The following is a 14,405-nucleotide window of genomic DNA, read 5'->3' as shown; positions in this document are numbered from 1 at the left end:
GGCTCCTGACTCCCAGTCTCTACTGGGGACGTGCCAGTCCTAACTTTTACCTGGAGCTGGTCTCGCCAATTGTTATTGGTCCTTCTTAGTGGATCCCTCCACTGAGTCAGACCCGGAGCCTACAGCTGCCAGTCGTCCCTGTTCGGGCGGCAGAAATCTGTGGAAGAAAGAAGCAGAGGAAGATCGGAGTGCAATTAATCAATGTTAGTTTATTAAAAAAAATTAATAAACAGGTGAGTAGCGATTATGGAGCTTTCTGCTTGCAAGTCAGAAAGACTATCACATCCCCATTTTCGGGCTGCTTATATAGTGTGGACGCTAGAGGCGCTGTTGCTCCGTTGAACCCACCAGACACACGTGTAAAAACACAAGAAGATTCTTTAATCATTTTCTTTAATAAATAGTGCACCAAGCACCGCACAATCCACAATTCTTCAATGAATCAATAATCACAATAATAGTAATCAATCACAATCCTCCACTCCCAGCAGCTCCGTCCTCTACCACCCAACTCCGGCTCAATCTGCTGGGGTTTCCCACAATCCTTTATAGTCCATGACCCGGAAGTATTCCATCTCCGAGTCAAACGCCTTCTTCAGGTGACCCGGAAGTACTGCTGGTTTCCGTCCTCGTGACTCCTACGTACTTCCGGGTTAACGTCACCATAATAGTCCCCGGGTTCTTGGTGAGCTCCCCCTGGCGGCACCTATGGCACCCAACAGGGCTGAAGAATCGAACTCCATGTCACATGCTGCTCTGCGGGATTCCGGGGAACCATTTCCGTCCAGGGGAGCTGCCATCTAGCGTCCCGGGGGATGTAGTGCCCTATAAAGGCTCTTTCTCTTAGTTGAGGGACGTCCCGGCCAGACTGAAACGCTGGCCATCCATCACAATAGTTTTTTACCTCTCTGTGCCCTTTTCTAAAATATTTTTACACTTGCTTCAGTGCTTTCCCTTTTTTTTCAAGCTTTTTTTTTCTACATCATCACATTTTTGTTCTTATTCCTACACACAGAACAGTCTTTTGCTAACGTTTGCATTTAGGAAATTACAAAACATCCTTTTGTTAACAGTTGTTGTCACCCTGCTTTAAATATTCTTGCTTACACACACTTATAGTTGTCAATTGCTTATATCAGTATATCAATATCAGGACATTAGTAATACATATATTATAGCATTGTATTATATGTTATAGCTTCCATAGGTCACACAGGCACAATACATGGGGAAAATAAAAAAGGCTGTGTGCTCCGTGGTTACTGTCTCAGGTGGGTGTTAGTATATTGTAATCTTTTTGGCCAATAGCGTGAGTTTTCCGCATTCGACTTATACAATGACATTATAAAATACCTGAAATTATACAGTAAAATCAAGCCCCGACTTATCCGCGGGAGAACTTAAATACGAGTAGATATGGTAATGATATACCATATTCATCTTTGGCTCTCTTCCATTGGAAATGCGCACAACCTGCAAGACAAGCCTCCCTCCAGCTAACTGTTGTTGTTTTTTTTTTCCCAGTATTTTCTTCATCCTCATCCATGCTGGCTGTCTTTGTGTAAGAAAAAGGCAGGGCTTCAAAACCAGCTTTGCAACTGTAGGAAGCTCAGAACCAAGATTAACACTTTTCTTAGATATGATATCACACTTTCTCAGCACCATTTGAGTGTTGCAGTTGAAATCATAAAACAATACACATGTGGCCATTGTTGTAAAAATTGGAAAGTAATGTTTGTCTTCCAAATGTGAAGTGATGCGGAGAATGGGAAAGGACTTCATATTGCTAGTATTCAAATCAGACATTGACATAGAGCCTTTCAAACTGTCCATTCTTTAAATGTAACTATTTTTATAATTTTTCCTTTTACTACTTGTAAAGCACTTTTAACTGCACTCGTATATACTGCATGAAAAGGTGCCATAAATGTATTTGTTGTTCATGTCAGCTCATCTTTTTTTAATACTGTAGGTAGATGCTGTGTAGATTTACTAGAGGACATTTATTAAATGTTTTGATTTAAATATTTATTTATTTGTATTTAATTATTTGTTCTAAATTTGAAGTAGTGCTTGTTCAGTCTTACTATCATAATTGTTTCATTTGTTTTGTTTTAGGCAGTCTTTGTTAAAATTAAATGAACCATAAAATTATTCATTTAAATAGGACAATGTTATTTTTAACAGAGATGTCTGCTGAGGAAGATAAAGGGTCAGAGGAAAAGAAGGAAGAGTCTTTGCTAAAATCGAAGCGAAAACGGAAAAAGAAGCACAAGGAAAGACACAAAATGGGTGAAGATGTTATTCCTCTTCGGGTAATTTCAAAGTAAGATCTATTATTTGTTTATGATTGTTATCAAATTAGCAGCATAGTTTAATTCTCATACCTCAAACGTAAATCTCAGTCCAGTGTTGTGGTATTGGTTGCTTTAAATAACACTCCCTTAAGGCACATTTCATGCGATTGCAGTACTAATTAAATTCTACCCCATAGTTAGATAGATACTTTATTATTCCCCAAGGGGAAATTCACATACTCTAACAGTATACTGATAAGAACAATATTAATTAAAGAGTGATAAAGGTGCAGTGCAAGTTTAAAAAACAATGTAAGGTGGAGAGTGCCAGGCAGGTATAACAGACAGTAACTTTGTATAATGTTAACGTGTTATCTAACAGTGCAGAACTTTGTATTGTTATTGTGGACATTTTCATTTTACTTTTGCTTAGGTTAAATATTCTGAAGTTTTTCTTACTCTACAATATTGCAATTTGATTTGAACGATTGATTGATTTCAGTTTATTTAGGCTGCTGTGTATCCAGTTACAGTTCATCTTCCAAAGTATCTCTGACTGCCTTGTTCATTTTTCTAAAGTAGGTTTAGGTTTAGTTTATTTATATAGCACATTTACAACAGCCACACGACTGACCAAAGTGCTGTACATTTAGAAACATCAACATAAAATAGAAATATACGATTTAGCCAAAAGAAACACAGCAGAAACACATAAAAATAATTTGTATAAATATATCTATACATATACATATATCTACACTTACAAACATCTAGGTAGCCAAAATAAAGCCTAGTAAGCCAGAGAGAACAGATGTGTTTTTAAAATAGATTTAAAAATAGTCAGACTAGGAGCCATTCGGATTTCAATAGGCAGATCATTCCAAAGACGAGGCCCAATTACCGAGAAAGCACGGTCACCTCTACGCTTGAGTCTGGAGTGTGGAATTAAAAGAAGGTTCTGATCACCAGATCTCAAACTTCTCAAGGGGGGGTATATTGGTGAAGCAATTCAGATAAATAGATGGGTGCTTGTTGGTGTAGTGTTTTAAAAACAAATCATAAGATTTTAAAATGTATTCTAAATTGAACAGGCAACCAATGCAGGGACTTCAGAAGCGGAGTCACATGATCCATTTTTTTCTTTTTTAAAAGAAATTTAGGAGCTGCGTTCTGGACCAATTGAAGACGGGCAATTTGGGATTTGGAGATGCCATAATAAAGAGAGTTGCAATCGTCGAGGCGAGATGTAATAAAAGCATGTATGGCCATCTCCAGGGTCTTGTCAGAGAGATAAGGTTTAATTTTTGCAAGCGTGCGAAGCTGATAAAAGCTCGATCTGATCACGGCAGAAACTTGTTTGTCAAGTTTTAATGAGTCATCTAACAGGACACCCAGATTCCGAACCTGTGAAGACCTGAAAGCTGATAAATGTCCCAGGTCAAATTCCGGGGCCTTCATATGTTCAGAAGGGCCAAAGAGTATCACCTCAGTCTTCTCTTCATTTAAAGATAAGAAGTTTTGGGATAGCCAAGATTTAACTTCATCTAAACAAGATAACAAGGCATTCATAGCCAGGGGATCATTTTTCTTAAAAGGTAAATAAATTTGTGTGTCATCAGCATAAAGGTGAAATGATACCCCATGATTTCTAAAAATATAGCCTAGAGGTAGCATATACAGAGAAAATAAAGTGGGAGACAACACAGAGCCTTGAGGAAGACCACAGGAGAGAGAGGACGTCGAGGAGGAGAAGTCTCCTAGCCTAACCATGTATTTTCTATCAGATAAAAATGACTGAAACCATTTTAAAACTGTGCCAGAAAGACCCACCCAGGACTCTAGTCTATTTAGTAATATCGAATGATTAATAGTGTCGATAAATCTAATAGAACAAGGACCACAGAATCCCCCGTATCAGTGGCTAAAAAGATGTCATTTAACACTCTCAAGAGGGCTGATTCGGTACTGTGGGCCGCCTTGAAACCAGATTGAAAATGCTCAAACAAATTGTTTAAAGCAAGAAAAAATTGAAGTTGGAAAAACACAATCTTTTCCAAAACCTTAGAAAGAAACGGTAGGACCGAGATAGGGCGATAGTTTTTTAAAACTGACAAATCGAGTGAAGGCTTCTTGAGGAGGGGAGTAACAGTAGCCACTTTCAAATTAGAAGGAACCACGCCTGTTGAGAGGCACTTATTAAAAAAAGGACGCTAAGCCCGGACCGATCGAATCAATGATTTGTTTTAAAAATCTAGGATGGATAGCGTCATATGGAGAGGAGGATGGCTTCAGTTTAACAATAGTATCTTTGAGTGACTGTATAGAGACTGGTTCAAAAGTATCCCAAGACATAGACAACGGCAGAGGAGCAGGCTGCTTGGTAGAGAAGATATGGGCTCCCAGACCAGGTTTACTTACTTTGTCTTTAAAAATCTCAGAAGCTTTCACAAAGGGCAACAGAAGCAACTGACCCAGTGTGTCCCGGGGGATTGACAACAGAATTAATAACAGAAAACATGACCTTAGGCCTAGATTGATTATGCAAAATTAAATTAGAAAAATAGGTTGCCTTAGCTGATTTGGCAGCTCTCTGATAAGCCGATAGACTATCTTTGAACAGCTGTAGAGAAATGTGTAACCTGTCCCTTTTCCACTTACGCTCAGCCTTTCTACAAATCTGCCTTAGTAGCCGAGTCTCTGCAGAATGCCACACTTCAGATTTAGGTTTGAGCTTAAGAGGTTTAAAAGGAGCAGTTTCATTCATTACATCAAGCCAGGCATTTTGTAACAGACTGAGATGTTTGTCTGCATCCAAGTCTGATAATGGAGAGTCCAACAGTAGATGAGAACAAAGCTTTGTAAAACACTGACTAAAATTAACACTAAACTGAGGTGAGTATACCCTAGTCAGAGATGTCACTTTAGAAGAAACATAAGGAAGGCTAGGAAGGCACATGGAAAATAAAACAGGCTTGTGATCAGAGAGCATAAAGTCAGAGACAATAACATCAGTAATATCAACTCCATAAGAGAGGATGAGGTCAAGATTATGTCCATGAATGTGAGTGGGACTTTTAACCCACTGTGTCAGGTTAAAAGCCTCGATTAGATTAAGAAATTCCCTCGAGAGAGGGTTTGACTGACAACAAACATGAACGTTAAAATCGCCCATCAATAAAAAGCGATCAAATTTAGTAACAATATTACCAATAAAGTCAGTGAATTGCTGAAGAAAGTCCTTATCTGAGTGAGGAGGATGGTAAATAAATATCCGGAGAGATCGAGGAACACTGCGCACGGTGAGAGTTTTTCAAAACAGTCGCTAGCCCACCCCCACGTCCGTTTTGGCGGGGGGAATTAAAAAATGTACAGTCTACCGGGACCAACTCAGAGAAGGGGGTAAGATCACCAAATTTAATCCATGACTCAGTAATGAAAATAAAATCCAGATTTTGCGAGGAGAAAAAGTCATTCAACAGAAATGTCTTGTTTACTGCTGAGCGAGCATTAATTAAAACCATTTTAGGTGAAGGAACAGCGTCGGGTAAGAGAGAGACTCTACACAGCGGCCGTAGCGTACTTGAGTCAACTCCAGATCTGCGGAGATGGTGGCCGATCTGAGGGAGTCCAAGCCGGGGGGTAGAGGGTGAGGACAGGGGAAGAGCAGGTCGAAGCAACCGGTGCGCCTGATCCACGAGACGCCAAATCAGAGAGCCACCTTGTAGCGGCTCGGAAAACGGACTTGTAATACAGCCCGCATGCAGGCGGGCTTTCAACTTATCGCGAATCCTCCCTGCATCCACGTTTCCTCCTGCGTTTTCTCCGAAGAATGTTTAAAGGCCAGCGGTGAATACAGTCCGGAATGACAATTTTGAAATTCTCATGTTGTTTGTTAAGAACACACTCCATCTCCGACTTGTTAAAATTAAAAAGAGTTGATCGAATATCCAAGAGACACTGACGATCATAGACTATAAGGGCACTACAGTTTGAATACAGTGCACTCAACCAAACTATCAGGCAGGAGAGCAGTAGATGGCATGCCAACACAGGCGCCATCCAACCTATTGTAGAAAACCAGACAATACTGTAGCCCCACAACTTAAATGGACTGCAAATCCCACCTACCCTGGGACTGCATCATCGGGCAGCTTCATGGCTTACTACAAGGGCTGCTGTTGTAGTAGTTATGTTTTTTCACAATATTTTTAAAAGAAAATCGACACACATCCCAAAGATTTTCATGGAGTCTCTAAATCAGATTCAGACTCCCTTTTTATTCCTCAGTACATAATGTACAGGAATTTAACTTGGTAGCTTTGGAGCTGCTTATAAGGACTCGTTTATACTTCATTCTCAGAACGCATACGCATCATGACTGCCGCGCGTCCTCTGAGCAGGTCCTCAGAAATAAGTGCGACGCGTCCGTGAGTTGCAGTACCAGCAAAAAGTCAGGGGGCGCAGTGTGCTAAAAGTTGAAATGTGACATCAGAGTCTCTGTTTTTTATCTACATGTGACAGAAAGCCGCTTTGCGGATCGTACGAGATCGGTGTACGTGCTTCAATGTTTGATGAATGGTTCAAAGTGGGGAAGCAAAATGCCAGCATACAGATGCATTTGTGTTGCTTTTATATTCAAGTGTTGCATATTCCGATTGTAATGACACGATACATTTTAAAAGTCTCGCATACCGTCTTCTGTGCTGTCTTTTTTTTTTTTCTAGGGCTTCCTCCAGTACTTACAGCAGCGGCAAACAGCAATAGATCGCCTCTCTGAGTACATTAAATGTATGATATTCCAAATCTCTGCACATTTAGCATCCTTAGATTTATACTAGATATCACTTTCATGATGAAATGCATTGAAGTATGTATGTTACATTTTACAGATTAATCGGTAATTTTGTTTAAATAATGAATACTGTTAATAATTACACACATGAGGTGACACGGTGGCAGACTGTTAGAGCTGCTGTCGCTATTATATTCCCTGCCTGGAGTTTACATGTTTTCCTGCTGGGTTTCCACCTTGTTCTCCGGTTTCCTTCCAAAGATATGCAGACTTGGTTACACTAAAATGACGCCAGCGTGTATGTGTGTGCTTATATTCACCTTGAATGAGCTGATGCCTCGTCCAGGGATTGTTTCTGCCTCGTGCCAAATGCTAGCTGAAATGGACAAATCCCTAGACTGATGGATTTAATCAATAAACATCCTTTTCAGAGATATTGCTGTAAGATGTCATCAGAATTTAATGGATGTTCCAGGCAATTCACAACACAGCAAAGCTGAACCTGTTGTCACCGTGATGATATCTTGCACAGCTACCTGGTGGATTCCTCCAGATTTACGTAAAGTACGTGCGCAAGTATAAACAGTACAACGCTTGCTTAGTAGGAGCCTCAGCTGCAGCATGTATCGCATGAAGTATAAACCCGACCTAACAGAACACAACACAACAATACACACAAATAACAGAAGTTACATAAGTTTGATAATAAACAGTTACATTATAGTGCAAATAAAGATGTGCAATTGCAAGAGTGAGGGTATAGTGTGCATGCACATGCATACACGTACTGTAAATGCACGCACACACACCTTCATACAGTATTTGAGAGAACACACGGCTAAGCAAAGAAGATGGGCTACAGTGATCCCTCGCTATATCGCGCTTCGACTTTCGCGGCTTCACTCCATCGCGGATTTTAAATGTAAGCATATCTAAATATATATCCCGGATTTTTCGCTGGTTCACGGATTTCTGCGGACAATGGGTCTTTTAATTTAAAGTACATGCTTCCTCAGTTTGTTTGCCCAGTTGATTTCATACAAGGGACGCTATTGGCGGATGGCTTAGAAGCTACCCAATCGGAGCATGTATTACGTATTAAATAAAACTCCCCAATGATATACGATGTGCTTCCTGAGCGGTGCTTGATTGTTTGCTTTTCACTCTCTCTGCCTGGCGGAGGGGGTGTGAGCAGAGGGGCTGTTTGCACAGAGGCCGTTTGCCTAGAAGATACGGACGGACGCTACTCTAAAAAATGCTGAAAGACTACCCTCACATTGCTCCCTTCTTTGCAGCTGCTTTATCGCGGTGCGCATACTTAAAAGCCCAATAGGACGTATTGATTTTTTGATTGTTTGCTTCTCTGTCACGCTCTCTCACTCTCTCTCTGTCATTCTCTGCTCCTGACGGCGCTCCTTTAAAGAAAAGATATGTTTGCATTCTTTTAATTGTGAGAAAGAACTGTCATCACTGTCTTGTCATGGAGCACAGTTTAAACGTTTGACTAAAGGGTGCTATTTCATGTCTAGAGGGCTCTAATAACGTTAACAGTGTGGGAGAGTTTATAAGGGCTTAAAATATATAAAAATAACCATACAAACATATGGTTTCTACTTTGCGGATTTTCACCTATCGCGGGGGGTTCTGGAACGCAACCCCCGCGATCGAGGAGGGATTACTGTAAATGACTGCTCTGTGAGGACTACGGCTCTGGGAAGGAAACTGTTTAGGTGTCTATTAGCTTTAACTTTAATTGACCGAAGTCGTGCGTTTATATCAGGAATGGAAACGATTTTCACAGCTCATAACTGAGAAATAACTTAATAGCACAAAAAAATAAAGGTAAGGGTAAATGTGACAGAAAAGCTATTACCCAGACTTTATATGTGTAAATATTTATTTTTCAGTTACATGAAAACTGTCCCATAATGTTGTTGTACATTACCAAAAAGTGTTTAATGCATTTTTGTTCTTTCCCTGAAAATGTGCCATGTGGCCAGCTTAAACAAACTTTTTTTTCCCCCACAAGAGCCCAATAATGTTTATCAAGGCCAATGTGGCATCAGAAAGCTGTAGCGACCATGTTGAATGGGCATGTCACTACCTAAATCGGCTCTACCTGCCACATTTGTGCTGTGCATGAGCAGCACAATTTTTTTTTCTTCTTCTTCATACTGTAAGTGTACTCCACCTCAGACTTTATGGCGGTGCCTGGTCTGCTTTATGTGAGTGGGAATGATTTATGGCTTTTACACGTAGACGTGATGTCGCTACCCTTTCGGTGCTCTGGCCAGCTTTACGCTCCATATGCAAAAAAAAACCAAAATAAATCTTCCATACATGTCAATTGCAGTTTATTTATATAGCACGCTTAAAACAACATAGGAATGCTGTGGCCAAAGTGCTTTACAATAAAAGAAGAAAAAAAGCATACAATTAACATAAATAACATAAATAGAAATAAAATAAAAGAACATAAATAAAATACTGTAAAAAATAAATAAAAGTAAGATTACATAATCACAATGTGGAAACCATTAGTATAAGGTCACGGAAAGCAAGTGAATAGAAACGAGTCTTTAATCTCGTTTTGAATTGTCGGTGACTCCTTTATGTAACGAGGTAAAGGGCTCCACAGGCGACACTTAGTTTGACACTCGCTATGAGGGACAACAAGAGACAACTGAGCAGAAGATCTAAGCACTCTCAATGGCTGGTGTAAAACACACAATTCAGATAAATAGGCAGCAGCAAAGATTTAAAGATGTAAAGATTTTAAAACTAGCAACAAGATTTTAAAATCAATTCAAAAACTGACAGGCAGCCAGTGTAAAGAAGCTAATATTGGAGAATGAATCAGACTTTCTTGCCCCAACCAGAAAGCGAGAGGCAGCATTCTGGACCAACTGTGACCTGCGTATCAGAGATTTGCTAATCCCAGAATACTGCGAGTTGCAGTAATCAAGGCAAGAAAAGATAAAAGCACGAGTAGCTTTCTCAAGATCACTAGAAGATAAAAAAGGCTTGATCTTACCTAATAGATGAAGCTGGAAAAAGCAACTCGACTACAAAATTGAATGTGTTTCTCAAAAGAGAGGTTACTGTCAAAGATAACACCAAGATTGTGGACTTGAGGTTTACAAAAGACAGAGAGAGCCGAGAAGTCCAAGCCCAATGTGGGCTTTAGCTGATGGACCCGCTATAAGCACCTCCGTTTTATTTTGATTCAGATCAAGAAAATTATTAGCCATCCAGGATCGTAGTTCAGAAAGACAGTTGTGCAGTTGATTCATATATAACATTGCACCTCAATTTCCCAAAATTCTTTGTCCTTCGTGGCTGTACCAGTCAATCGATGGAATGCTTCTCACTTTGACTGTGTGGCGCCTGTGCTTATCTGCGCTTTACTTTTCATTTTTGCAGCTTCATTGCGGTTCAGGCTGAAAATGAAACTGCTAATCGGGTCGTTCAAGTTTCATTTTCATTTTTTTCAGCATTCTTCTGCGCAGACTTGGAAAATTAAATTGCAAATGGGGTTACAGTATTTTATTTTTTCATTTTTGCAGAATTCTTACGTGCAGACTTTGAAAATGAAGTTGCAAAAGAGAGATTGTATTTTCATTTTATGATTTTAATTTTCATTTTGATTTTTGCAGAAAGTACCTCCCATACCAATCAAACATAGCCTGTATATCAAAGTGAACACATATTGAGTTGTTTCTGGTGCTGCAGTTTACAAGCATTGCCTTACAGAAACCATACAAAATAATTCCATGCAGAATTACATTTCTAGCACTTAAGTATGAGCACTGACATCAAAGATGATTATCTGGACATTTTTCCCAGTCTCCATCCTATCAGACGCCCTGGATATGGAGATGTAACCAGTGTCTGTGGTAAGGTTGTCCATTCATCCATTATCCAACCCGCTATATCCTAACTACAGGGTCATGGGAGTCTACTGGAGCCAGTCCCAGCCAACACAGGCAAGGCAGGAAACCAACCCCGGGCAGGGCGCCAGATGACCACAGGGCACCCACACCCACACACCAAGTACACACTAGAGAGGAAACCCACACAGACACGGGGAGAACATGCAAATTCCACACAGGCAAACCCAGACGGGTCTCCTTACTGCGATGCAGCAGTGCTACCCACTGCGCCACCGTGCTGCCCTGGTAAGGTTGTTCCTTCTCAAATTTTTAAAGGGCTGAAATGCACTATAGCAATTTACTAAAAAGTGTGCAGTTGTGTGAAGTCTTGGCAAAACAGAACATGCATACATGACTAGTTTTAGAAAACTCCTATTTTTCCAGTTTTATATTGAAAATTTAAGCAGTTTAAGTGTAGTGAATAAAGTGTAATGGTACAATTACTAAATGGTAAACTGCCATATTTATATAAATAAAAAAACAAAAAAGCTTAAGTTACCTAAAACTAAATTATAATAATATAAGTTTCAGAGTTATATGAAAAGGGTTTCTTTGTGGAACACGTAATGGGTTAACAACTTACAGGTTTTCTGAAGCAATGGAAGCTAATTAAGCCTCGAAAGTTCATGTCCCATTACATTGAGATACACAGACAGAAGGTTTGTAACAAGTGTTGGAACAAACTGTGCTGCCATGCCATCTGAAGCAGTTTTTGGATTGTAATGCACTGTTTCTTATTTTATCGTTGTTATGATTGGATATATTTTGATACACTATGATATACTTAATCCCAGAGAGGAAATTATCTTTTCATATGACCTTTGGGGGGTCAGAGCGCAGTTGTCAGCTATTGTACAGCACCCCGGAGCAATTTTCTGGTAAAGGGCCTAGCAGTAACTGGAACTGAACATTCAACCTTCCAGACAGCAGCACAGAGCCACCACCCTGGCGAGAAAAAGGCAGTTAACAAAGGATGATGGGATAGTCGGTTGTAACCTTTAAACGTGTAGGTCCTCCCATCAGAGAAACCGCAAAGAAACCCAAGGTGTCTGTGAAGAAGTTACCTATGACATCCAAAGGAACTTAAAAACTGGAGGAACAGGCCTGGCAGACCCTAAGCCACCATATAACCAGGAGACGTGTTTATGAGAGTCCACAGCTTGCGTGATGGGCGCCTCACAGGACAAAAGCTTCAAGCTGTCCAGCAGTTGCACAGAATAGCAATGTTAATTAGCACACAATTAACAATTAGTTATCAGTTTGGCGACACATGTTTGTTAAAGCATTCACCATTTGATTGGATGACTCTGTTAAATATTTAATCATAGTTAAGACAGTGCAGTTTGTCTTAGCTATTAACATTGCCTGTTACAGATTAAACAGTTTTATTCGTCACACACATGTACAGGTACAACGTGCAGGAAAATGAAAAACCCAGCCTGCTTCAAGATTGTGCAAAACAAAAGCAAGTATACAATAGAATAAATAATAAAAGTAAGACAAAGATAGTAAAATTTAACAAAACAAACTAAAATTAACTATATTAATTAAATGAACTTAAACTAGATTAAAATTAAGATAAAATCTGGAAATCTAAAACGTTAAAGAGTAAAAAGTATGAAGTGCCAATGCAGTAAGTTAAGGTTAGTTTTCAGTTCAAATGTGTGTTGGCATGCAGGCCATTCTTCTTATGGGGACATTAAACTAGGGTTCTGCCATGAAGAGATTGTATTCATGACTTTTAAGAGCCCACTATCCATATTTCCTAAAAAAAAAAAAATGATTTTCTCCTGGGAAACTCCTGTGGCTCCCTTATTATAGAAATTGAGATTTTAAACACCAGCCGCATCATTTCTAGGATGTGTACCGTTTATGGTGGCTTAATTTCAGCCCTCATTTCATAAAGCTAGAAGTACATATTTTTTCATGGACATTGTTTTGCTAATTTAGGATCAGTTTTTATTCTTTATAAAGTCTCGTTTTTTTTTTTTTTTTATTATTTTATTTTTGAAATCCCAAAAATCATCTTATCTTTTGCTACCTAACCATTTAAGCAATGCAGGATTTTCTTTAAAGGATGGATATAATGTTAACATTTTCAAACCTGTTTAATCCAGTTCAGGGTGGTAGAGACCAGAAGTGTGTATCGCACCCAATGGAACCACGGAGTTAACACCAGTCCATCACAGGACAAACTCCCATACACCATGACACTCCCCAGTAGTCACCAGTTAACTGGACCCACACTTCTCTGAGATGTGTATGCAGCCCTGAATTACCTGGAGAAAACCCGCAGGGCCACAGGAATAACATACGGACTCCACGCAGACGGCGTCACTGCCAGGATTTTAACCTGCTGCTCTGGAACTCCCAGGCAGTTGTGCTGACCACTGCACCACCATTCCAGCCATTTCACATAAAAGCATACATTATACTTTTTTTCTTTTTTTAACGTATACACCATTCATTATAATTGTGTTTAGGAAATTGTCAAAATTAAAAAATATATATATATAATTTAAACAAGAAGTATCCAGCAATTTCTTTTTTAATTTTAAAAGTATAAAGGGCACCCACCATGTAAGCATGGGAATTCTAGGCTACTGAGATAAATGATTAAAATGAAAATGCAGTATACTTGTATATACTTATGATAAAATGGAACAAGAGTATTTACACATTTACAGATGATCTAAGCATTGTGTGCCAGACAACATTACATTTTAATGATTTTGTGATTTACATTTCTTACCAATACTGTATATAAATATAATAAACATGAATATAGACATGCACATTTGTATCAGTATATTCAAGTTCACTTATGTAGTTTTCTTTATAAGTTTGACACTTTTTCCTCTTTCGTGTTTTTCAAATTCAACATTCAGAATATCGTATATATTTAATTTTAAAATACATCGAACAGAAATACATGAAAATCATTCAAAAACAAGTTTATTGCCCTGAACAGCATCATTTCCTTCATTCGAGCGACCCGTTTAATTCCAAACTCACGTGACACCGAGAGGGATTCCAAGTTGATCAACTTCCTGGAGGAAAATTCAGTCTGCCAGGTAGGCCGGGTTCACACTGCCGTTAACAGACAGGAGAATTTGTCTCTCGCTCAAACAGAAAAGCACTTACTAAATTGTGACCAACAGCAATGCTTTACTGTTTAAGTGAAAAACAAACTCCTGGAAACTGGCAGTGTGGGCTCTTCAGCGATGGCAGTTTCACTCCTCAGCAGACATGCCCATGTGGCGGAAGACCCAACAAACAAGCACTTACTTTAAATATTATACAGCAAGTGCTTAGTGTTCGAGTCTTAAGACACCCGGTACTAGCAAGAAATTCGGCGAAACTTTTACTGTCCATTTTTTTTTT

The 14,405-nt window shown here is 39.3% G+C and overlaps 1 protein-coding gene across 1 annotated transcript in view; it reads left to right on the top strand.

Annotated features, from left to right (window-relative positions):
• larp7 (La ribonucleoprotein 7, transcriptional regulator) overlaps positions 1-14,405 on the top strand; it is an 86,781-nt gene that overhangs the window by 39,089 nt on the left and 33,287 nt on the right. Inside the window, 1 exon segment of the mRNA XM_039757998.1 lies at positions 2,188-2,326. Coding sequence (XP_039613932.1) covers positions 2,188-2,326 — 139 coding nt within the window.

Source organism: Polypterus senegalus, chromosome 7 (assembly GCF_016835505.1).
Source record: "Polypterus senegalus isolate Bchr_013 chromosome 7, ASM1683550v1, whole genome shotgun sequence".
Classification (NCBI taxonomy): Eukaryota; Metazoa; Chordata; class Cladistia; order Polypteriformes; family Polypteridae; genus Polypterus; species Polypterus senegalus.
The sequence above is the reverse complement of the archived record's forward strand: the minus strand, read 5'-3'. Positions and strand labels throughout refer to the sequence as shown.